The sequence below is a fragment of the Acomys russatus genome, chromosome 27 (genome assembly GCF_903995435.1).
Source record: "Acomys russatus chromosome 27, mAcoRus1.1, whole genome shotgun sequence".
Taxonomy (NCBI): domain Eukaryota; kingdom Metazoa; phylum Chordata; class Mammalia; order Rodentia; family Muridae; genus Acomys; species Acomys russatus.
This window is the reverse complement of record NC_067163.1, coordinates 13,644,292-13,669,507: the sequence shown is the minus strand read 5'-3', so window position 1 is coordinate 13,669,507 and position 25,216 is coordinate 13,644,292. Positions and strand designations below refer to the sequence as shown.

At 42.3% G+C, this 25,216-nt stretch overlaps 1 protein-coding gene across 1 annotated transcript; it reads left to right on the top strand.

The window, feature by feature from the left end:
• The first annotated feature begins 1,243 nt into the window (after nucleotides 1-1,243).
• Polb (DNA polymerase beta) lies at nucleotides 1,244-25,093 on the top strand. Its single transcript, XM_051169519.1, has 14 exons — nucleotides 1,244-1,319; nucleotides 1,495-1,552; nucleotides 5,003-5,069; nucleotides 9,017-9,091; nucleotides 9,934-9,992; nucleotides 11,808-11,857; nucleotides 13,586-13,637; nucleotides 15,988-16,042; nucleotides 16,122-16,194; nucleotides 16,606-16,676; nucleotides 18,599-18,685; nucleotides 22,204-22,268; nucleotides 23,260-23,399; nucleotides 24,978-25,093. Exons 1-14 carry the CDS (start codon nucleotides 1,259-1,261, stop codon nucleotides 25,070-25,072), a joined length of 1,008 nt encoding a protein of 335 aa, XP_051025476.1. The 5' UTR covers nucleotides 1,244-1,258; the 3' UTR covers nucleotides 25,073-25,093.
• The last annotated feature ends 123 nt before the right edge of the window (nucleotides 25,094-25,216 follow it).

Genomic DNA, 25,216 nt, shown 5'->3' with positions numbered 1-25,216 from the left:
TCTAAATAGAAGCTGCCTCTCACCTCTCAAGGGCCGCCCTATTTCCTTGCTTAGCTTTGTTTAGTCTTCCTATGCTGTGGGAGGGGCTGTGGGACACATTTCTGCTACACATGTGTTCTCACAGTGAATCGCACTCGTATTTTTGACTTCTTCGGCCACTTTATCGCTACCTGCCTTGGAAATGTGCACAAGACTCAGCTCGTCATTGCTGTATACCCAGTACCGAAAGCAGTGCCCTGTGCTTGCTAATGAAAGTAACTCATTTACCTAAAGTATTTATTATTAAAATAATAACAATGTATTGCTTGGCCTGGTGGTGCATACTTTTCCCAGCACCCAAGAGGCCAAGGCAGAAGGATTTCTGTGAGTTTGAGGCCAGCCCAGGCTACATACATATCCCAAATCTTGGAACAAAACAAAAACTCAAGCAACAACAATAATGGAAAATTTTAAAGTTAAGAGTGGAGTAGAAAAGTAAAAGTGTATGTCCCAAAATATTAATAATAGCTAAGCTGGATGGTAAGACTATCATTGATTTTCATTTTTCTTTCTTTTTATACTCTTCATTTTCACCTATACTGGTGTGTATGTATCATAATAATTTAATTTTATGCCTAAATGAATTGCTGCAGTTGCAGTTAATATAATCCCATGAGAGTTATAAATAGTGCAGGTGCTATATTTCAATTCAAATACATTGTCAGGCTCGCGCATACAAGCCGTATATGGTATGAGGACTCCATTGCTGAGCGGCTAAGTCAGACACATCTTTCTTGTGTTCTTTTCATAGATTTAGCTTCTCCCACAAAAGGCATGGACATTAAAAACAAAAACAAACAAACAGAACAGAACATATCTTTAGCCCTTGGCAGACATACTAAAACTTTTGGTTGCCATATTTCATTCCTTGTTTCACTCGCTGCCCAAAAGCACAGAGCAGCTCTTGGATCCTGACAGCAGAGCTGGCGCTGGCACGCCTCATGTATAATACAAGCCATACGTTCCACAGCTATTGCCCAAAGCAGCCAACAGCCACCTCCTCCTGCATCTCCAGCTCTAAATTGGTCTGTTCTCCAACTAAAAGAGCAAAGACGACTTCCTAGGTTAAGGCACTAGGAGGTGATTGTAACTTCCCTTCAGCTCAGGGATTCCCTGCCTCCGCCCGGCCCGTCGCCCGGCGCATGACGTCACCGCGCTGCGCCCTGTCAGGAGCCGCCATTGTTCCACCGGTAACCCTCAGGTGAGGGTCCCTGGCACCATGAGCAAACGTAAGGCTCCGCAGGAGTCGCTCAATGGCGGCATCACCGACATGCTCGTGGGTGAGTCCAGGGCCGCCCTCGGGCTCCTCTCCTCAGCCGGCCTTCGGTTTCTGTCCCCCTGGTCGCAGCTACAGCGCCGGGCGGCGTCGGTCCCACACCCACCCACACCCGCTTCCTGGGACCACAGTTCCCGGTTGTGTACTTGTTTCCTCGAGCCCTTTTGTTGTCTTTTCAGAACTCGCAAACTTTGAGAAGAACGTGAGCCAGGCAATCCACAAGTACAACGCGTACAGGTACGTTGTCAGCTTGCGTTCCAGGGCATCCTAGTTTGATGTCACTTAGCGAGGCAGAGGTGGGTGGGGGACCGTGTGTCCAGTGGATATTTGCAAGGTCCGAAAGACCTTAAAAACAACAACAACAGAAGCTGAGTGACACTTTATTTAACACATACAGAATTTTGGCTGAGCTTTGTAGGGTTAATTCGAGTGAGTTTACAATTCTGATTGAAAGTAGATGTAGTCTAATGCGTGTGCTCCCTCCGCTCATCTTGAATGACTGGCAATACAGTGTGACTCTGAAACGTAAGAGTAGGTGAGATCTGCATTATGAAATAGATGCGGTTCCAAAAGATCACATTTCGTTCTGTTTGGACTATAGCAGATCGTGCCGGCTTCTTGAAAACGCGTTGCCCATCACTACAAACCTCAGCAGGCGTCAGCGCCTTAGCCTATAACACGCCCAAAGCCCCTCAGCTTTTAAAAGTAAAAGCAAACCGTCCTCACTTTCCCAACCTAGCACTTAACCTCCTTACAGTTAGTGTTCTAGAAAAGTCTGTGCTTTGCCTAGATTTCCATGTCGAGAGTCATGCTTTTTTTTTTTTTACTAGTATTATCATATGTTTTTTATTATTTGTTTTATTTTTGAAAGTATCATTACAGCATTTTCCCCTCCAAACTCAGCCATATATATATAACTCTCCTTCGTCTTTTTCAAATTCATGTCCTCCTTTTTCATTAGTTGTTATTACATATTTGTCTATGTATATACATACATATTCCTAAAAACGTAATACAGTCTGCTTCTGTATAATGTTTTCAGGCCTGACCATTTGGTATTGGATAACCAACTGGTGTGCTCTTCCCTGGGAAGGACTATTTCTGTGCTCTCGGCATTCCTTAGCTTACTGTAGGTTTTGTGTAGGGTTGATGCCTTGACCTCTTTGGTGTGTCTTATTTTTGCCCTTGTTCAGCTCATGGTTAGGCAGTCACGTTAGGGTGTAGCTTCTGACATTACTAGGCAACACAGCCTCACAGCAGAGTCCCTGATCCTCTGACTCTCACAGTCTTTCCATTCCCTCTTCCCCAGTGTTCTGTGAGCCTTGGGTTTAGGAGTTGTTTGTAGTCGTATCCTTTAGGATCTGGCTCCATAAACTCTGCATTTCAATTGGCTGTGGTTTTCTGTAATGGTCTTCCTGTCTATTGTAAAGAGCATTTTCCTTGATGAGCAGTGGGGACCACACTCATCTGTGGGTGTAAGGGTGAGCATTTAGAATGTGGTTAGGGGTTGTGCTGTTTAAGGGTGGTGGTGGTTGTAGGTTCTTCTCCAAGACCTATGATGACTTCACTAGCCCTGGTCAGTTGGCTGGTTTTCCAGAACCAGGTATGTTTCCTACTTGGTGAATGAGTCTTAAGCCCATAAAGAAAGCTGTTGGTTACCACTAAGATATGTGTGTCCCTACTGCACCCTTAGGGTTACCATGCCATCCAGGTAGTGGTGATTCACAGGTGTCATAGCTGTGTGGGACTGTTGGTTGCTTCTCTACTCTGGAAGCTTGTCTGGTGCCTTCTGACACCATGAAAGCTAGTCTCAGAGAAGGGGCAATTCAGGTCTGTTTCAGCTCGGAGGCCTCTGGGCCCTGTGTCTGCAATGCATGGTGTCTTCAGCAATAGGGGCTTACCTTCTACTTCTTTGGTGTCTCCTCAGGTGCCACCAAAGACAATAGCAATAGCCTGTATGTTTGGAGGTTCTCTAGGACAGCCCTGGCCAAAAACTCAAAAGAGGGTTTCTCATGCCTGGCCTTGGAGATTTGTTATTTGGCTGGAGGTGTTAGTTGGCTCTTGGAGGGAACATTGTTAGCCTAGATCTTAAACTATGTATGTGTTACACACAGACTTACATTTATTATGGTTTTGAAGGAAGATACCTGTGCTGTTATTTTACCCTCCTGTGTGTATCCGTCTGCATTTCGTCATTAGAACCCCACCTTCTTTTCCCGTTCCTTCCATTAGATCACTTGCACCTTGCTGTTCCTCTGTTGCTCCCCAAAGCCTCTATCCTGTCTATGGCCCCATTTTACTCTCCTGGTTTCTGCAGTTACTTTAAAATATGTACTCACTTCTGATATTTGGAGCTAGGAGCCTCCAGTGAGAAAGGACATGTGATATCTTTCTGACCTTTTATCGTTCCATTTACCTGCAAAGTTGGTGGTTTCATTTTTATTTTTGGTTTTTCTGAGGCAGGGTCCTTCTGTGTACCCCTGGCTGTCCTAAAATTCACTATGTAGACCAGGCTAGCCTCGAACTCACAGAAATCCTTCTGTATCTTCCTCCCAAGGGCTGGGATTAAAGGTGTGGGCCATCACATTTGGCTAATTTTCCTTTATATGTGAATGGCATTCCACATTTTCATTATTCACTTGTTGACTGAAGGACACTTAGGCTGCTTCCATTTCCTGGCTACTGTGAATAGAGCAGCAGTGAACATGGCTGAGCATCCGTCTGTGGGGTATGACGTCAGTCCTTGGGCATATGCCAGGGAGTGGTATAGTTGGGCCATAGGTAGATTTCTTTTTAGCTTTTTAAGAACATTCCAAACTAGCTCCCTGAGTGGCTGCACCAGTTGTGGTCCCACCAACAGTGAACGAAGGTCCCTTCCCCCACCCCATCCACACTTAGTGTTGGTTGTGTTGTTGGTCTTTGCCATTCTGACTGGGATAAGATGGAATCTCAAATTGTTTTGATTTGCATTTCCTTAATTGCTAGGGATGCTGAACATGTTTGAGGTATTTCTTGGCCACTCTATTCTATCAGGCCACCCTATTTCTCTATCAGGCCAGCTGTTTCAGGATGGTAGGGCACATGGTGAGACCAGTGGAGTCCATGAGTGTGGGCCCACTGTTGCACTCCTCTGTCTATGAAGTGAGGTCCTTGGTCAGAAACAGTGCTGTGTGGAGTCTACAGGTGGTGGCTTTGGCAGAAGAATTACATCCTGGAAAGGCAAATGCCTAACCAGCGTAAGATCTACTCCAGGAAGGACAATGTGTGGTCCTTTCCTCAAAGGAAGTGTCCAGTGTAGGCAGCCTGCCACCAAGTCTCTGACAGGTCACAACAGGAAGTGGTGCTGTATCTGGGGCTCAGTGTCCATCTCTGCTGTTGGCAGGTACAGCACTCAAGGAGCAGCTGTAGCCAGGTCAGCTGGTGAGTGGCAGTCCATGCTGTTGAGCTCAGCCTCCATCTTCTTTCCCAGGTGTCTTTGTTACCAGTTTTCCAGTCATGCTCTTCCTGGTTCCCTAAACATCCAGTGGTCGAGGTTTAAAGTTTACCTAGTAGGAAACCAGCTACCTTTCTATAAGTTAGTGTGGGTATTTATCAGTACGTGTATTTCAGTGTAAGAGAAAAATAAGCATTTTCTGGATTTTCAATTTTTTTCCTTTTTAAAATTTTTATTTTATTTTATTTTGATAGAAAAGCAGCATCTGTTATAGCAAAGTACCCCCACAAAATCAAGAGCGGAGCAGAAGCTAAGAAATTGGTAAGTGTAACGACCATGTAGTTGAAGAGTTCACACATGTAAAATTTGATGTGTTTCCATAAAATGAACTCACCTCTCTGAAGCACCTTTGACCCCCACAGACCAATTTCACTGCTCCTCATTTCCTAGAATAATGCTGATACGTTTCAAGCTAAATGCTTTCATCTGGAAGGAAGAACTTATGCGGTCTGTTTCCTCTCTGCCCTTCACCATCCGTGTATGCACTCATTGTTGAACAAGCTCGCCTTGCGACCGTGGCGACAGGGGACGCTGGTAGTGTAGTAGCAGTGGTGGTCCCACAGCTGCCCTCTGATCCCCAAGTGTTGGAATTTGTGTGTCAGTGTTCTCCAAAGAGCTCTTTCCAGCCAGCTGGCCCGGTACACTACAGGAGCGCATTCTCTGTAATCGCTGTGAAGATCTGTATGCCAGGAGTGCCATGGCTTCTAAAGAGACATCTCTTGGTGCTCTGTGATGATGTCTTGGAGAATTTCCTGGGGAGTCTGCCTCTTAATAGGTTGTTTTTTGTCGTCTAAACCTCACTTGAGTGAGCTGAGTTCTCAGATCTAAGGATCATATCTGATTTAGCTTTTATTAAAGAGGCCAAGCTGACATGACCTTTGAATGGTCCAGACTGAGACTGTTACATCTTCCCATTGTTCCTGTTTGTATTTCACAAACATCCTCTAGATGTTAAGCACTAGTGCTTGATTGTCCTTAACTTTCTCATAAGAGCCTCGCAAATATGGGCCATATCTATCCTTATATTTTCATTGTTCAAAGTGATAACATCACCATAAATCTAATACTTGCTCTCATAATTGAGTGAGAAACTTTACATTAGTCATGTGTCACCTCTTCCTTGAATTTGTTACTCAATAAAAGTGCTCTGGTGTGCAGGTTTTAAATCCGTTTCGCTTTAAGCTGTTTTCCGTGTCAGTAGAGCTCTCCTAACACAGTAGCCAACCAAGTTATAAACGCACCAGACTTTAATTCCTGTTCTGTCTTCTGTCTGACATAAATCTAAAGTCGTTCCTATTTTCATTTTCTCCTTTGATCACCCTGACAATCTTTTGTAGATCGTATTGCAAATAACGCACTGATTTTATTGAGTTGTGAAAACCTGATATATTTTATCCTGATCTGAATATAAAAAGAATCTAAGACTTTTATGACTGAACTTAACATAAATGTGCGGTTGGTTTTTGTTTTTATTTTTGATCATTTAGGAAATCTCAGATTTATCTGCTATCTAGCTCCTATGAATGCTTCTCAATAATTCTAGAAATTTGAAATTTCCAAAATGAATTGTGTGCCTTTTATACTGTTGTGTTAGAGACAGAAATAGCCAGGGTCTGAATTGCTTGTGGCCAGTAAGTTGCTGAGTAAAATAAGTGTGTCACTGTTCCTAAACTGTGTACCTTTTTATTACCCAATTTAGAAAATGGAAAGCCTGAGTAATTTCTTGTATCTAATCTTCCTAAATCTTTTGTGCATTTCTACTTGGTAAGCGTTCTTTTCAGAGGTTAAATATGCACTCTAGTTTTTGAGGCATTTATAAATTAGTAAATAAATACAGAACATAAAAAGGTGAATGTAGGGCCAGACATCGTGGCATGCTCCTTTAATCCCAGCACTCAGGCTACATCTTTGTGAATTCAAGACCAGCTTGATCTACATAGTGAGTTTCAGGTCAGCCAGACCTTTGTAGTAAACCCTGTCTTTTGGGAGGGCTGGTGGGGGCAGAAAGAAAGAAACTGGGTCATGTCATATTATTATGCATATTGAAGGTTTAATCAGGCCTGGCCAGATGGTTCAGTAGATAAAGGCACTTGCTGCCAAGCCTGTTGAACCTGAATTCAGTCATTGGAATTACATGGTAAAAGGAGAGAAATGACTAGCAATTTGTCCTCTGGCCTCCACGTGCATGCTCTGGCATGTATGGATGGCTCTGGCTCTCACAAATAAATAAAGAGGACCATTAAACACGAAGCAATAAAGTCAGATTGAGACAAAATCCTATGTAGCACCTGTCAGATTATCAATTATAGTGTGTTATGTAGACAGAGATGCTTACTGCTGAAGGAAGCAGTCATTGGTGCAGTCTTTCCGATGGATCATTTGGCAGCATATGTCTATCCTTCCCCACCTCCCCCCTTTGAGACAAGATCTCATTTTGTAGTCTTAGCTGGCCTGGAACTCACAGAGATCTTCTGACCCAGCATTTCCACTTCAAAGGTTTTGTCCTAAGAAGAGACCAGTGGAGCTAATAAGTGACAGGAATCCGCTAGTTGGGAACTTTGAGCAAGTACGTGCCTAAGTACTCGGGGAAATGCAATAAGAAGACTGGATCATTATTCTTTCATGGATTGCAGCTGAGATACATGCTATCTAGTTTGCCAACCATGAGCCTCTTCTAGCTCTTGAATTCTTGAAATGTAGTTTACTGTAGCTGAAGAGTGTAAAGTCTTAATTACACTTAAACGAGACCTCTTGGGTGTGCCAGCCTGGTCATAGTTCTTGATGTGAAGTGTCCAGTAGCACCAGTACTATATAGCAACCTAGAAGTGCAGACTGCTGGCCTTTCTACTTAGCTCTGAGATAGCAAATCAGAAAATCTAAGGTGGAAGCTGGTATCCTATGTTTTAATAGTGTATTTACTTTTGACTTTTTAAAAATTGTTTATATTTATTTATCTATTTGTTGGTTTTTCGAGACAGGGTTTCTCTGTGTAACCCTGGCTGTCCTGGAATGCTCTCTCTGTAGACCAGGCAGCCTGTCTCTGCCTCCCTAGTTCTGGGATTAAAGGTTTGCACCACCACTGCCTGACACTTTAAATTTTTTTAATTAAAAAAAAAATGTTTATGTTTGGGTTTATGTTCATTATGTGCATGCAGAAGCCTGTGGCGGCCAGAAGAGGGCATAGGATGGCCTGGGACTGAAGTTACTCACTGGTGTGAGCCAGCCTGTAGGTGCTGGGACCTGAGCCTGGTCTTCTGCAGTAGCAATAAGTGCTCTTAGCTGTTGCGCCGTCTCTCCAGCCCTATACATGTGCTTTTTCTTAGCACACTTTAATTTCTTTTACCAATAAATACTGCAGGGCTCTTCATGGCTATATATTAGTTCATTGTATGAATTTGTTTAACAGATATCCTGCTTGTGAATCTTAAGTTGCTTTTCAAATATTTGGCATAATTATAAGCTGCCACAAACTACTCCTGTTCTAAAGAGGGTCTTGGTTAAATAATAAGTAATACAATCAAATGTTAGAGAATGAGAGCACAGGTGATTTTGTATTTAATTTTCAGGGCCACAAGATTAAAAAGCGATCTTAATACTGTGTGTATAACTTTATTTTCATACTTTTCCTTTTTTCTTAGTTAAAAGTCATTTGCATTTATTTATTTGGGGTGTGTGTGTGTGTGTGTGTGTGTGTGTGTGTGTGTGTGTGTGTGTGTGCATATGTATGCAGTGGTGCATATGTGAAGGTAGGAGATATCTTGCAGAAGTCAGTTCTCTCCTTCCACCATGTGGAGTCCAGGGATTGGAACTCAGGTCATCTGGCTTAGCAGCCAGTGCCTGAAGCCACAGAGCTGTCTTGCCAGCCCAGTTTTCTCTTTTCCTTAATAAAAGTAGGGTGTGAATGTGTGGTACAGGGAGCACATTGAGGCCCCTCATGAGCCAAGCAGCCACTTTCCCACTGACCTCCATTTCCACTCCTCAAAAGTTATTTTTAAATCAATAAGAGTGATTTAAATATTTACTAGGTTTTCTCTGTCCACCCTTTAAGCATTTTGTTCTGGGTAGTTTCTTCTGTGGGTTTAGTTTTCTGCACCTTTTGCTTCAAAACTTATCCAATCACCACTTGCCTCTGAGTCCTCAATGTTTATCTCTTGTGATTTGATGTTATTTTATTTATGTGACCTTTTTAATTTTAATTTTCTGTATAGCCAGGAGTAGGAACAAAAATTGCTGAAAAGATTGATGAATTTTTGGCAACTGGAAAATTGCGTAAACTGGAAAAGGTAACATTTCAACTTGATTTCCTTGTTTTCCATTATGACTTAGAGCAGAATAATTGATGTAACTCATTTTAGTGAGACTCAAAAGAAAAATGATGATTTCACTTTATGGTGTTAAGTTAGCATTCTGTTGTGAAGTGTAAGTGTTGCTTCTGTAACACTTAGCTGGTTAGCATCGGGGGAGCATGCCTGTGGCTCCAGCTGTCCTGGGCACCCTGAGGCAAGGAAGGTCTCTGATCTTATGGGTCTGAGGGCAGCCTGGACAGCAGAGTGAGGCTGTCTCAGAGAAGAAAGACCCTCTTCTCACACTTAATTTATGTGTCATTTAAGAGACTGTTAGTGTCTGTGGCAGAATTGCTTCTCATTGTACCTTTCAAAGTGATTATAAATTTTGATGGAAAATATCATTATCATTCAATTATATCTATGCCTGAGCTCTCCTGAGCATATTTTATGACTTTTATTTGCTTTAATGATGTCATTCCTGGTCTTCTATGAATAGACCTTTTAGAGGTGTTAGAAAAATAAAACCTGAAAAGGGAGTGGGCATTAATGTCAGTACTAAAAAGGAACTCCAGGAGGTGACGCATTTGTAGTGAGCTATATCTTATTCTACAGCATATGTATAGAAAACAACCCCAAAAAACCCCTTTATTGAGTAATTTAAGAAATGAGATGTCTTTAGCTACTCTGTTCTCACCCGTTAACTACTCAGGTTACATATGTTTTCTGAAAATGCAAATAATTTTTTGCTTTATCTTTAGAATATTGGTGTATTTCCAATAAGATATTTTCAGTTCACAAAGCATTCCTAAATCACTGTTAGACTTTTCTTTTTCTTAAAGATTCGTCAGGACGACACAAGTTCATCCATCAATTTCCTGACGCGAGTTACTGGCATCGGGTAAGAACCACTTCCTCAGCAGACACAGCTGTCAGTCAGTCTGTCTTCTCATGCCGCCTCCTTTCAAAGCCTGTCCTTCTCCACCGCCCTTCCTGCCTTTGCCCATCCAATTGCTGTGTGTGCAGGGATGTGCGGCTGCTCCTTCAGGCACTCCTAGGTTTCAAAAGCCTGTCCAAGGCAGATGTGGTTCTCTCCTTCCGGAGCCAGTCTCAGTCCCCAGACAAGGGCTTTCTTCCTCCTCCAAACTCCAGCACTCGCTTCTACGCCTTAATTCTTATGGTGGACTATATGTGCTACTCTGAGCATGCTTGTGTTTTCTTGACAGCACCTTGTGAAGTTGGAAAAAGAAATCAGCCATTTTTTAATTTGAGCTTGTAAAATTTTTATCTTAATATTAGTTTTGGGCTATCAACAAAGGGAGCTTCTTGAACTCTGGGCCCATGAAAGGTTAACATTGAAATATTAGGTCTGTGGCACTTTATTCTTCTTTTATCTTTATAGGACAAGACATTCCTTTAGAGATATGATCATTGTCCCATTGAGTGACCTTTAGTAAAGTTTTAAACATAGGAAATTGAAAAACATCAGGACTCCTCAGAGATCCAAGACTACTTTAAAATATCTCTTTGAAGGTAATTTAGAGAGCATTTGGCAATTCAACTGAATTACCTTCTTTTTCAGGAAAGAAAAGTAAAACATACATGGGAGATGAGCAGCTGTTACATAGCTGGAGTTAAAAGCCGTGTCTTCTGCCCCTATTCAGCATTGTTTCTTTGCTGTGTGGCCGCCTATATCAGTGTCTGTGTCTGCCCACGTGTAATAGAATGTTTGCAGAGCCTCCCAGACCATTGTACTTACTGTGTGTGTGCGCATACTCGTGTGTATTCCTTCTGTTCTCATCTCTTACTTTATAACACTGAAAGTTGGCACAGTGTAAGGGGATTGGGAAATGTGGGTGCTGCGCCTATTGCTACTGCCAGCTAAATTGTTTACCATGACACGTCACTCTTTTGTTGAACCCAGTAATTGCAGTGATAATCTATAAACCTAAGGCAGGTTATACGACTGGCTTTTACTCATTTCTAAGAGCTATTCGTTGTGTTTGAGAAGACCCAAACTTACCACCATGGCTCAGAGAGTGCTGTAGTGTGCGGCTCCTATGTACTTCTCAGTGGTATTTCATGTCACCTTTATGTCATTCGTCATATTAATTTCTTCTTGAACAAGCCAAGCTCATGCTTTCCTGTGGGGCTCTCATGAGTTGTTTCTCTACCTGAAATGTTTTTCTTTGGTCTCTCACATAGTTGGCTTTTTGTCATTCATATGTCAGCTTCAACATTTCAAGAGGTCTCAATTTCCTGTTCAGGCTACTCTGTCATGTCAAATTGTATTCATCTACCTGACATTTTTTTTGTTTCTATTCATATCTGTTGTCTTTCTCTACCTACTGGCACATAAATGGGTAAATGCTACGGCTCTTATTTGTCTTGTTTATATAGTGTTTGTAGTAGTGGATGTGGCACATAATAAGCCCTCAATAAATTTCAATTGAATTAATGTCTGTGCATGAGCAGTATGGTAGCTAGCTGCTTAGGTGTCTTCTTTATGTTCAAGCTCAAGCTTGTCCACTAATTGACCGAAGATTCAAAAATTCTTTGGGTAATATAGACGCTAGCAAAGTAACCATGCAGCATTTATAGCAAGTCTTGTTTCACTGCTTAATAACTCTGTGCCTGGCAATGGAAGACTTAGCTGATTATCGCAAAGACTCTGGTTTTCACCTGATCCTGAGATGGTGTGTTTTTGTTGTCGTAGTCCGTCTGCTGCAAGGAAGTTTGTAGACGAAGGAATTAAAACATTAGAAGGTAAGTATCACAGTCACTAAGTCCAAGTTAAAATCTCCAACAAGGTTATCCTGGAAACCTCGCTCTCAATTAGTAAACTCAAACAAAGTGTTCTTCAAGGCTGCGTAGTAGAGAGCAGATGTAGAGTGAGGTTAACCTTCCTGTGTTGGATATTTTTAGGTTAGTGACAAAAAATTAAGACAAGCAGGCAGTCACTCTGTGCTGTGATCTAGAGAATGAGCCATAATAGCCATATTTGTGTTTTGAATCAACATATATATAACAAGCCAAAGAAACAGGATAGATAGCAGATAGATACAAAACATCCTCATGTCCACCTCAGGACACCTAGCCCAAGTCAACTGGGGAAGCCCCGTTAAGACAGCCAGACAGAGTTCCCAACAGAGAGTCCTGAGTAGAACGCAGTGTCCCCTCTGGTGAGTCTTCTAGATAAAAGAACATACTGAGATAACATCAGCAACTTGGGTGCTCACAGTGTGCAGCACAACTGTCCAGAGGAGTTGAGGCTGGCAGTTGGGATTCTTGGGTGAGCTTTTTCTGCATGGATTAGCTTCCCATGGCTGAACCTGTAGCTTCTCTCTCCCACTGCAGGCTTTTATATCATGATTTCTGCCACAGCAGCGCTTTACCTTCTGGCTGATAATTAAGGCAGTATTTTTACACCTGGGCTGTTTTGCTCTTGTCACAGAGTTAAGAGGGTGTTGAAGGGCACTTTGAGATACATATGCTTGGGTCTGAAGTGGAGAGAGGAGAGGGGGAGGGGAAACAGCCCTGTTTGAAAGTTAGCTTCTCAGAAAGTCAAACAGCACGACAGACTTAGCTTAATGACATTCAAGTAGTGATCATTTGAAAAATGTTAGATCTAAATTACTTTTGTTTCTTTAGTATTTTATTTTATTTATTTATTTATTTTTTTAGTTTTTCGAGACAGGGTTTCTCTCTGTTGCTTTGGCTGTCCTGGACTCACTTTGTAGACCAGACTGGCCTCGAACTCACAGTGATCCGCCTGCCTCTGCCTCCCGAGTGCTGGGATTAAAGGCGTGCGCCACCACACTCAGCCATTTCTTTAGTATTTTAGACAGTGACATTTTAGACTAAAAGGTAAATTGTACATGTTGAGAGAATATTTCTGCTAGAGATTTACAAGCTGTTGGAAAAACATTTGCTTTCAAAGGAATGGGGTGAAATTAGGGCCTAAACAAAATAATATTAGTATATTTTCCATAGCATAACATAAGCATCCTAATGTAACTCATCCTGTACTTCAAGAGGACAGGTGGATTCATTGGCATACCCGTGAGGTGTTTACTGTGCCCTCTTAGCATAGAATGAAGTTCTGTGGGTTTGGCTACTCCTAACCAACCCATTTAGGCTAGGTTGACAGGTTTTGGAAACTGATCTAGTCTTGAATGTCACTTCCAAAACATCACTGTAGTGGGTGTGCTTAGTTCTTCGGTTTCTGGCCCGAAGTGTGTGTTTCTGACTCATAGGACTTGGTATAATAATGCATGTAAGGCACTTAGAGTGCTTGCTGAGTGGTAAGCACCTAAAGACTGTAACTGGTACTTGTAGGCACTTGTATGTATGGTAAACTACCTGTATGTCTTGGGGAGGATTTTGTACTTTTATGCTTGTGACATATGCAGTTCTTTGTAGAAAAGGTAGTTGGGTTTAATGCCTTTTTCTAAAATGTTCAAATTAAACACCTCAACTTTATCTTCTATTCAGATCTCAGGAAAAATGAAGATAAATTGAACCATCATCAACGAATTGGTCTAAAGTAAGATAGCCAATTTTGATACTTCAAATGTAAAAAGCTTTCATAGCCTTTTTTTTTCCTTTACTTTTTGAGATTATAATAGCATTACTCCCTTACCCCCTCCCAACCTTCACATATAGCCCTCCTGACTCTCTTTCAGATGCATGGCCTCTGTTTTCACCAGTTGTTACCTATTCATGTGTAGACATTCTTTCATACACCATAATCTTTAGGTGCAGCTAAATACAACTATTGTTTTATTCAGAAATGATAAAATTTGTTGCAAAATCTTACAAAGTTTATGCCTCTGCTCATATATTTTATTATTGCATTCTAGCTTTTTTATTTATTTTGTCTTCACTTTCTTGAAGAATTCCTTTCATTCTCTTGACTTTTATTGCAGAGCTTACTTTTAAAATGTGGAGAACTGAGAATTGAGTATGTCAGATAGAGATAGCTATGGTTCTTTTGGGGGTGTCTGTTATTTGAGATATTATTTCACCTTGAACTTGTACAGCCCAGGCTGATCTCAGACTGAGATTCTCTTAGCTCAGCCCTCCAAGATCTGAGAGTACAGGCATGAGATGCTACACCCAGCTCAGGTAGCTCTGCTGGAACTTACTCAGGGTCTGAGAAGAACATGAGGCATGTAAACTTAACATGAACATAAGAAAGTAGCCCTGGCAGTGGTGGCACACGCCTTTAATCCCAGAACTCAGGAGGCAGAGGCAGGTGGATCTCTGAGTTCAAGGCCAGCCTGGTCTTACAGTGTAAGTTCCAGGACATCCAAGGCTACACAGAGAAACTGTGTCTCGAAAAACAAAACAGACAAAAAAAACCCTTAAATGTGTAAATGAAAGTATAGTGTTTTGGCATCAATAATGACTTTGTGTAGCAGGTGTAGCAGTGTTAGTACACTAGCACTGTATGTGTCTCTGGTGTTATATAATCTTGGTGATTTGGTTCAAATTAAAATTTTTTTTCCTATTGGTACTTTATGATTCTTTGCATTTATGTAGTCCTTGGAGAACCTGAGTGTTAGGGGAGTTCATAAGGCCTGAAGGACATGTGCGCTCAGAACTGTTCTGGGCATGTGTGCTATCATTCTTAGGCAACCGTGAAGCCGCTATTTCAGGCAGAGATCCCATCCTATTGGCCTTCCTGAGATACAGTTTATATGTTATGTGGTTAACTTGTGTAAAATATACAATTGAACAACTCTTAATGTATTTATAGAGTTGTGAAACCAGTACTACAGTCAGTTTTTGAACATTTTTCTTACCCTGAAGGTGCCTGGTATGCTCTCCCCCATTTAACCCACACATGCTTCTTCCCAAGCTTAGGAACCATTAATCTTTCTACCTCTACAACATTTTCTCTTCTGGATGTTTCACACATCTTTCATGACTGGCTTACTCACTCAGCGTCTTGTTATTTTTTAGGCTCATCCATGTTGTAGGATAATATTTAAAATACAAAATTTTTGAAAACTTTTGGTATAATTTTCAACTGCTACATAAAAACAAAAAGTGTACATATTTATGGGCTGACATGCTTTATTACATGCATACATTGTATAACATTTGGTTATAACGTGTTTTATTATATGTATACGTTGTATAATGTTTTAAATCAGGGTAAACATACCCATCTCCTCTACATTTATCATTTTCAGTTGTGAACATTCAAAATTTCTTTTATGTGTGCTATGGTTATTTAGAAAGGAAATAAAACTGCACAGAATCATCATCGTCTCTCTCCCCTGCCCAGGGCAGAAGCACATCAGGTCTTGGCTCCTGTTTTTGTAGGTTTTAGGTGCTCTGACCTGCAAACCTTTAACTTACCAGTAGAGAGCAGTCTACTCTGAAGACATGCAGCAATCATTTTATTTAGTTACTGTAGTCTGGGTTGTTTGTTTGTGGGATATGTGTTTGTTTAGTCTGGGTCTCGTGTACCCTGGACAGACATCAACCTTGTTGTGTAGCCAGAGAAGGATGAGCACCTCCCAAGTGCTGTAGTTACGCCATGTTCCATCCTGCCTGGTTTATGCAGTCCTGGGAATGGAACCCAGGGCTTTGTTGCAAAAAGTCTCCCAACTAAGTTGCATTCTCAGCACCGTTTCTTAGTCCTGTTGTATGGATATAAGGTTTTCTGGAAATGAATTTGGAGTCTGGAGTTTTACAGAGGATGCTGTCAGGACTTGGGTCAGCTAAGGAATGGGTGCCTTCCCCACCACCTGCTACTTTCTGTTTTCTCAGGGAAGTCTAGTCTTGATTTTAGACCATGATCCACTTCTATGCTTAATATAGTAGATAGTTTTTAAAGGTTAAACTTATGCAAAAATCTCTTTCCACTTGCTCTGTCTTTCTAGATATTTTGAGGACTTTGAAAAAAGAATTCCCCGTGAAGAGATGCTGCAGATGCAGGTAGGAGTGTGCACTGTGCGCTTTATTAGTGTAAACACCAGGGGTTTTTAGGGTACTGACCTAATTTTCCTTCTACTAGGATATTGTCCTTAACGAAGTTAAAAAAGTGGATTCTGAATACATTGCTACAGTCTGTGGCAGTTTTAGAAGAGGTAAAATTTGATAACCTTGAGTTATTCATGGCTGGATATTAAAGTTGCCGTGTGTGTGTGTGTGTGTGTGTGTGTGTGTGTGTGTGTGTGTGTCAGACTTGGATTAAAAAGATGTAATTTGTGTCCCTTCATAGAATTACTAAGAACCCATAGTATTAGTGAAGTCTGTCTTTCATGGACGGGAATGTGTAAAACTATTATTTATGCCATATTCTGTTGTTTCTATCATTATACCTAAATAGTTGGGCAGAAATTTGAAATCTTTTAACTCATTTTAGACACGAGTTACAGCTTAGTAGAAAGATATCCTGTCGGAAGTAAGGACCATGTGTGTGTCTTCAATTAGATTCTAGGTTGGCCTAACAAGTAGGTTTACATATAGAATTCTGTATATGTTCCTGTTTATCATAGGTGCTGAGTCCAGTGGAGACATGGATGTTCTGCTGACCCACCCAAACTTCACATCAGAATCGAGCAAACAGGTACCTCAGAGTGTATAATCAGATGCGGTCAGTCTTAAGCGGGAGGGGTTTCAGTTTCTATCTGATAGTTTTCACCATGTGGGCTTTGTCTGTTTATGGTGCTGGGGATTGAACTTGGGGCCTCATGCAGGGGCTCTACCACTAAGCTACAACCCTAACCCTTAAGTTTACTGCAAACTAAACATGAGTAAGTGAGTGAAATAAATGAGTGGATGAGTCATTGGGAGTAGAATCTGCTAATGCTCCCCATACCATAAACTGAGAAAGTATGAAGAACTAATGAAAGATTCTAAATGACAATTAGGCATGGGGGCCAAGATCCATTCTTAAGATGTAAACATCTTAATCCCGGTACTCAGGAGGCAGAGGCAGGTGGATCTCTGTGAGTTCAAGGCCAGCCTGGTCTACAAAGTGAGTCCAGGACAGCCAAGGTTGCAAAGAGAAAACCGGTCTCAAAAAACAAAAGATATGAACATCTGTTTAGTCTCATTTTCCCCCCATGAGGTAATCAGCATCTATAGATAGAAATATGCTACAAACAGTATCACATTGACTTACAGATATCTGTATGTAATAAGACCACAGCTGCCTTGCAAATAAAACCCCAGATTCTTTAGCACGAGTTCTCATAGGAAAGAAGAGTGCTGCATCCTCAGGGAAGACTCACTGACTTTCAGAAAGTTGCACGTGTAGTATTTCATACCTCACATCAGAGTGTAGGTGTTTTTACAGTTTTCATATGTGCAAATATTTCACAGTAACTGGCTTCCAACAGCATTAATTTTGATTTTTTTAAAGGAACCCATACGCATTTAGGATTTATCTTAAACATAGCAAAGACAATGGTTAGAGGGGACAGTGGGTAAAATGTTGTGAGGAGGGCTGTCCTTTGCCTTCTTTGCATGGTCAGGTAACTTGTCCAGTTAGAAGAAAAGGTTTTCGGGAAGCCTACTGCTTTTCCTGTGACACTCCCTGGGGCCCACATGACAAAGGGAGAAAACTTATTCTCTCAAGTTGTTCTCTGGACTTCACATGTATACAGTGGCATGTGTGCATACACTTACACACTGAGTAAATGAATGCAAATAAACTATTGTGAAACTTTACCTGTTAGAAAACAAATAAAGGCCAGCACTCAGGAGGTGGAGGCAGGCAGATCACTGTGAGTTCGAGGCCAGCCTGGTCTACAAAGCAAGTCTAGGACAGCCAAGATAACACAGTTGTCCTGGATAATGCCAAGTAGAGCCAAGAGACCCCAAAAGAATGAAAGATAACCAGCTCTGAAACACTGTTCCCTTATAGACTGCAGCATGCATGCATTGGTGCACACACACACACACACACACATTAAATAAATAAAGTGATTTTGGAGAGTTATGTCTTTAATTATGCATATGTGTCTGTGTAGGAATGAACATATGAACACACGTGCCCTCAGAGACCAGAGGTGTTGGATCCCTTAGAACTGCAGTTACAGGCAGTTGTGAGCCACCTGATATGATGCTAGAAATTGAACTGGGGTCCTCTGGAGGAACAGTAAGTGTTCTTAACCACTGAGCCATCTTTCCAACCCCAAATAATAACTTTTCTTTTTAAAGGAAACAGCATAAAGCTGGGGATGTAGCTCAGCAGATAGAATGTTTGATTGTGCAGCATTCACAAGGCCCTGGGCTGGGTCCCCACCACTGTGCAGAACAGGGCATGACAGAACAGCCACAGGGTATCCTGGTCTGCATCTTTCTAATGAGTCCTCCATAGACCTTCTCAAAGAAAGGAAAGAAGGGAAAAAAGAAACAGGTTAGGGTTTTAGGGGACGTAGCTCAGCGGCAGAGACTAAGGCCCTGGGTTCACTCTCCAACACCAAAACAAGGTTTCTTGTTGTAATAATATTCTTTTTTTATTTCCTGATCATGATTATGCAGCCAAAGTTGTTACATCGTGTTGTGGAACAGTTACAAAAAGTCCATTTCATTACAGATACTCTGTCAAAGGGTGAAACAAAGTTCATGGTAAGTGTTCATTGAATTAACTCATCTGAGACTTGTAGCTTTCTATCACCATCAACAGATGGCTGCAGGGCATGGTGGCACACGACTGTAGTCCCAGCACTCAGAGGCAGCAGCAGGAGGATCTCTGAGTTTGAGGCCAGCTTGGTTTACATAGCAAGCTCCAGGACAGCCAGAGACCCTGCCTCAAAACAACAACAGAAGAAACAGCCTAACTCTGAGAGCTTGGCAGAAGTAATTACCAGGATGTCTGAACTCTTAGAATATTTTAGTGAAGGATTTTTCTTGTAAACACTGTCAGTGATTTGAATCATCAAATAATTAGACAGAATTTGCTCTTTAAAAATATTCATAATGACTGGCACAGAGTAAGTTCTTACCTAAAATAGTAAATGATTTCATATTCTCTGACTCAGGGTTTTATAACGAGTGAGATTAGGAATGCCTACTTGGTTACAGGTGGAAAAAACCCTGTCTTGGAAAAAAGAAGAAAGAAAGAAAAGAAATGCCTGGTTATTGGTTGGCTACAGTGGCGCAGGGAGGAAGGGTTTATCTAGGACGCACTGGGGAAGAACCATGTGCTAGGAGCAGACAGAAGGGATGCAGCTGAAGACTTTCCCAGATCCACTGTGCTGAACCGTCAGAATTCTGTCAACTTTGGATTGAGATGTTAACCCAGCACCCAGGTGGGACATAAGTTCAAGTCCTGCCTGGGCTACATAGTGAATTCCAGGCCTCACACCAAACTCCAGAGTAAGACCTTCTCTCAAAAACCAAAACAAACAGACCAAAAAAACAAGATGTGGCAAATATATTAAAAACAGATAAGGCTCTCTGAGTAAGGAAACAAGAAAGCTAGTGGAAATCTTGGTCCAAAATTTTTGCTTTTTTCCCTTACCTTACCTTTATTCTAGTGACTTCATTTGGTTTCTTTTTCTCCATGCTTCTCTTTTCCATGTCACATGACTGAAAGGACAGCATGTTCGCTGAAGTACAAGCCAATGACTGAGAAAGGCAGAGTACGCCATTACACAGTAGCATGGTGCCTTCAGAGCCTGGGAGAGGGGAGATGGGGACGCACTGTTAGGTGCACATGGGTGGTGGTGACTGCTGCACAGCAGTGTCAAGTGCCCAGTGCTCAGAACCGTGTGCTGTGTATATTTAACCTCACACAAAATCAGGCCACTAAGTTAAGTGTGATGACTTTAATGCACTGTGAAGGTGTATTGCTTTAGTTAGGCACCATATGGAGGAATTAAACACTTGAAGAAAACGGTCTTTTTTCTGCCTGCCTCTGCCTGCCTAGTTCTGGGATTAAAGGGATGTGCCACCACTGTCCAGCTTGAAGGCAAAGATCTTAAATGTGTCAGATTTTTTACTTACTCTGCCCAGAAGTATACACACATATAACACACACACACACACACACACACACACACACACACACACACACACACACGATGGTATTGAAAATAGGGCTTGGGGGCCAGTCACATGGCTGGCAGTTAAAAGCCACTTGCCATGAGAGCCAATAATAGGAGTTTGATTCTTGGAATCCACAGAAAAGTGGAAGGAGCACCAACTCCCATAAGTTCTCCTCTGGCCTCCACACTCCCACAGGTGCACCTGTACCATATTAACAATAAATAAAAGAGTTTAAAATAAATAGAAATAGAGTTTGCACAAAGTCAGGCTGTGGTGGCACACACCTTTAATCCCAATACTCGGGAGGCAGGTCTCCGAGTTCCAGGCTGGTCTACAGAGTACACTGAGGACAGCCAGTGCTACACAAAGATACCCTGTCTTAGAACAAACAAACAAAAGCCTTTAGTTTGACTTTCACCAGAATGAGAGTATATGTAATTTACATTAAGAAATATTTAAAACAGTATCTTCCAGATGTGACAGGACAGATATATGCATGAAATTACAAAACCTCCACAGCTTCAACCCTCACACCACCCCAACCCTGAGAAGGGGAAGTGGACACAGAGTGCCCCCTAGTGGAGGAGCTGTCTGCACGCCATTCCTGCCGGGAAAGGGAAAGCCAGGCTTCGCCAGGGGAATGTCTCTGGAGTAGATCAGCCACACTACAGGGCAGACCCCAACCTCAGGAGTGTGGGCCGACACCAAATGGATCCCATCGTTTTCTTTTGGGGTGTATGCATGCATGTATGTTAAGCACACATTTTGTTTGTTTGTTTGTTTTCTGGTATTTTTGGTCTTCCTGATTTTGTGTGTATGCGTGTGTGTGTGTGTGTGTGTGTGTGTGTGTGTGTGTGTGTCTGTCTGTCTGTCTGTCTGTCTTTATTTTGTTGTTTTTCCATTTTTTGTGAGAAAGAGTGAGGAAGGAGAGAATGAGATTGGGTGAGTAAGGAGGAGGAGAAAGAATATTATCAAAATACATTATATGGGGAAAATTTAGGATAAAAATTGTTGGGGTGTTTGGGTGTTGGTGTTGGTTTTTTTGTTGTTGGTGGTGGTTTTTGTTTTTTGGGTTTGTTTTTTTTTTTTGTGGTGGTGGTGGTGGTGGTGAGTTTTTTGTTTGTTTTTGAGACAGAGTTTCTCTGTATAGCCTTGGCTATCCTAGACTCACTTTGTAGAGCAGGCTGGCCTCAAACTCACAGAGATCTACCTGCCTCTACCTCCCCAGTGCTGGGATTAAAGGCATGCACCTCCATGCCCGGCTTAAAATTTTTTTTTCTTTTAAAAGAAACATTGAGTCCTAAGAACAACCTGTGCTCACTAGGAATTTTTTATGAGTTGCAGACTATTGTAATAGGCCAGGTCATCTCTCTGGTGTTTCTATGGCCTTTGTCTCTTCCTCCATGAACTTCTGTGATAGACCTAGGCACACAGTGTTCAGAGTTAGTAAGGCAGGCGGATCGCTGTGAGTTCGAGGCCAGCCTGGTCTACAAAGTGAGTCCAGGACAGCCAAGGCTACACAGAGAGACCCTGTCTTGAAAAACCAAAAAAAAAACCAAAAACAAAAAAAACAAAAAAACAAGAACATAAAGCGGGGCGTGGTGGCGCACGCCTTTAATCCCAGCACTCGGGAGGCAGAAGCAGGCAGATTGATGTGAGTTTGAGGCCAGCCTGGTCTACAAAGTGAGTCTAAGACAGCCAAGGCTACACAAAGAAACTCTGTCTTGAAAAAAAAAAAGAAAGAAAACAAAACCAAGAACATGTGTAGTACAGTTGGAACAGGCTTTTTAAATGATTGTTAAGGAGAGGGTACAGGGGTACATGAGTCCTTGGGAGGTGATGCATGTGGAGGCTAAAGGTCACTGTTAGGTGCCTTCCTCAGTCTTCCCCAGCTTATTTTCTGAGACAGAGCCTTTTGCTGAGCCTGGAGCTTAGAGATGGTGTGGACTGCTGCAAGATTAGCAAACCATGGGTCCTCCTACCTCCACCTTCCTAGGCTGAGGCTATAGGCAGGCACTTCCCTGCCCACTTGAACATTGGTGAAAAATAAGCATTAAGATTACACTATCTAAACATTCTTTAAAATATCCACATAGGGTGTCTGCCAGCTTCCCAGTAAAAATGATGACGAGGAATATCCACACAGAAGAATTGACATCAGGTATGATTCAAATTGTTGGTTGAATCCTTTTCGCCCCTCTACTTAAGGTTACATACATATACAGAGCCACCTTATTTTAAGGAATGATAAAGTCCTATTAAATACATTAGGCTGAACTGTACAGAATGGTGAATGTCCCCAGAATCAGTTTCTCAAGATTTGCCCCTCACCAGAAAACCAGCCAAAGCTGATGCGGTTTCCCAGGTTGCAATAAGTAGATGCTATTTTTCATTGCACAGCTCTAGCAAAACAAAACTTCCTGGCTGTAGCTGGAGTTTGGAGGTAAAAACCTGGGTTCTGGCAGCCCTGTCAGCCTAGGCTCGGCTGCCCATCCTGATACATCAGATAAAGACAAGTAGTGGAGAAGCTCAGAGACATGAGTTCCACGTGTCCACACTGGGAAGAGCAGACACAAGCTTCCGACATCCCAGGCCTATCTTCTGGCCACCGGCTTGAGCTTGAGTTCTAACTACGGGGGAAGCAGGGACTGAGGGAGGTGGGGAGGTATGCACTGTTAAGCAGGTCTGTAAAGGGTGTGGCCCTAGATCCATCCCTACCTCTGCTCTAGCCCTGCAAACTGGCCAGATGGTTGCTGAGAGATGGCTGTTTCAGTTCCAGAGTGTAGCCTCACAGAGACTGCCCTCGTCAGTGTTTGAGGTTCCTCCATTCTGGAACCCCAGGTTACTCAAGAGGTTAAGGAAAGGTTAGGGACAGTGGTGAAAGTAAAGCCAAAAGCACAAGACAAAGGAGTCTTGCTTTCAGTTAGCTTGTGGGTCCAAACTAGTAGGCAGTGTGTTTAGAAAAGCAGCTTCTAGCAGCTGTAGGCCCCAGCTGAGGTGATAGGGGGCTCATCAAGCTGTCAGCTAAGGTCTGTTTTTCGTGGTTATTACAGGATGTAGACTGACCGCATATTTTGTTTTACTGATTTTTAGAAAACCTATATTTGATAAACTTAAGATATGTGGGGAAAAATATATATTTCTTCCCTAAGGTTGATCCCCAAAGATCAGTACTACTGTGGTGTTCTCTACTTCACGGGGAGTGACATCTTTAATAAGAACATGAGAGCTCACGCCCTAGAAAAGGGCTTCACAATCAATGAGTACACCATCCGCCCTCTGGGGGTCACTGGTGAGTATCTGTGACTGCCTTAGCAGCCATCCTTTCACCTGGAGATGTTTTAGCTGGGTTGTAAGCATGTGCCATCAAGCCTGTAATCCCAGCACTTGGGAGGTCTGGCGGGAGGATAGTCTTCAAGTTTGAGGGCAGCCTAGACTTCAAGAGCCCCACCTCAAAAACAAGGTACTTTAAGATAACAAATTCTAAGACGACTTTTAGTGACCCTGCTGTTTAATTGTAGCATCTTTTATGTTTTTAATCCCACAGGAAACAAAAGACACTTTTAAGGTCTCAATTTAAGGTAATAAGGCAAAAGTTATTTCCAGCTGTTAGAACGGATTCCATCCTAGTGACACGGCTTAGTTGCTCTGCTGCCTGCCCTGTGGATATGAGGCCCTGGCTTCCTACCTGCTTGTGATGCTCAGTTAAAAATCTTACTGATCTAAAGGATTTTGTTGTAATGTGTCTCTGAGACTTGTAAAGAACTTGGGTATCATTTTTGGGTTTGTTTGTTTGTTTGTTTGTTTTTGTAGTATCACTCAAAACTGATGACTGAGACTAGCTCAGCAATAGAACAGATTCTTAGCCTGCAATAAGCCCTGGGTGCCATCCTCACCTCCCTGTCCTCACGGGACACTAGAACAAACAAAATCACAAAGCAATTCCAGGGTAAGATTTTCACCCCACACTTTAGGGTTCAAAGGATAAGGTGAAGTGCAGGCACGGGCACTCACCAGAAAGCCTGGATTTGACTCCTGGGGCTCACATAGTGGAAAGAGAACTGGTTCCTGCAGTCCTCAGTCTTCCATATGTACCCCTGTGACATGCATGTGCCCACATGTATACCTATCCATGTTTATACCACACAAAATTAATAGATGAATATATAAATGATTTCAAAAATCAGGATTTAAAAATCTTGTTTAACTTCTCACAGTCTACTGTGTAGTGTCTACTGGGAGAATGAAGCTTTGCCATTTTGTCCTCAAAGTTACCTGCATAAAACAGGGCTGTAGATTGGAGCACTGCTTTTCAAATGTCAACATTGAGGCAGTTCACTTTGGTCCTTATTAACCCTGTAGACTCTAATTGCTTAGGCACTCAAGCATCTGGAGTTCATTTCATTAATTTCAGTTTGGAGACAAGGTATCGCTCTGTAGCCCAGGCTGGCCTAGCTATGAACCACCACACCTGTCTCAAGAGTCCATAATTGTGGTAAACTTCTAAGTAATGCCATTATTGCTAGTTTAAGAACTACAGTGTAAGTTGATGGTACAATAGAGATCTAGCAAAAAAAGGAAACTGTGAGCTAGGGTGACTTTCCTGGTCACAGTTGGAATACCCAGGCTCCATTTGTAACAGTGGCAACATGTGACAGAAGAGGCATGCAGACTTGTCAGAAAGTGGAGGCAAGCAGGCTGGAATGTCTCTCAAGTGGCTTCTTTACCCTTTGCCCCTGTGCTGGAGCCTGAGCCTGTGTGCAGAGTCAGCCTGCGCCCGCACTGAAAGCGACACTCGGGCCAGGTTAGCTCCCAATGTGCAATAGTAAGTTCAAACCAGTGCTTCAGATACTTTTCTCTCAACTTGCAGGAGTTGCTGGGGAGCCCCTTCCTGTGGACAGTGAGCAGGACATTTTTGATTACATCCAGTGGCGCTACCGGGAGCCCAAGGACAGAAGTGAATGACGTCACCACCACCCCACCCCCGGCACACCCCACTAGGACTCCTAATTTATTTCTTTCTTTGCCTTTGCTATGTAAGGGTTTTTGGTGTTTTTAAGTGATTGCTTCTTCTCCACGCTTACCCTGTACTATAGTCAATAAACCTCT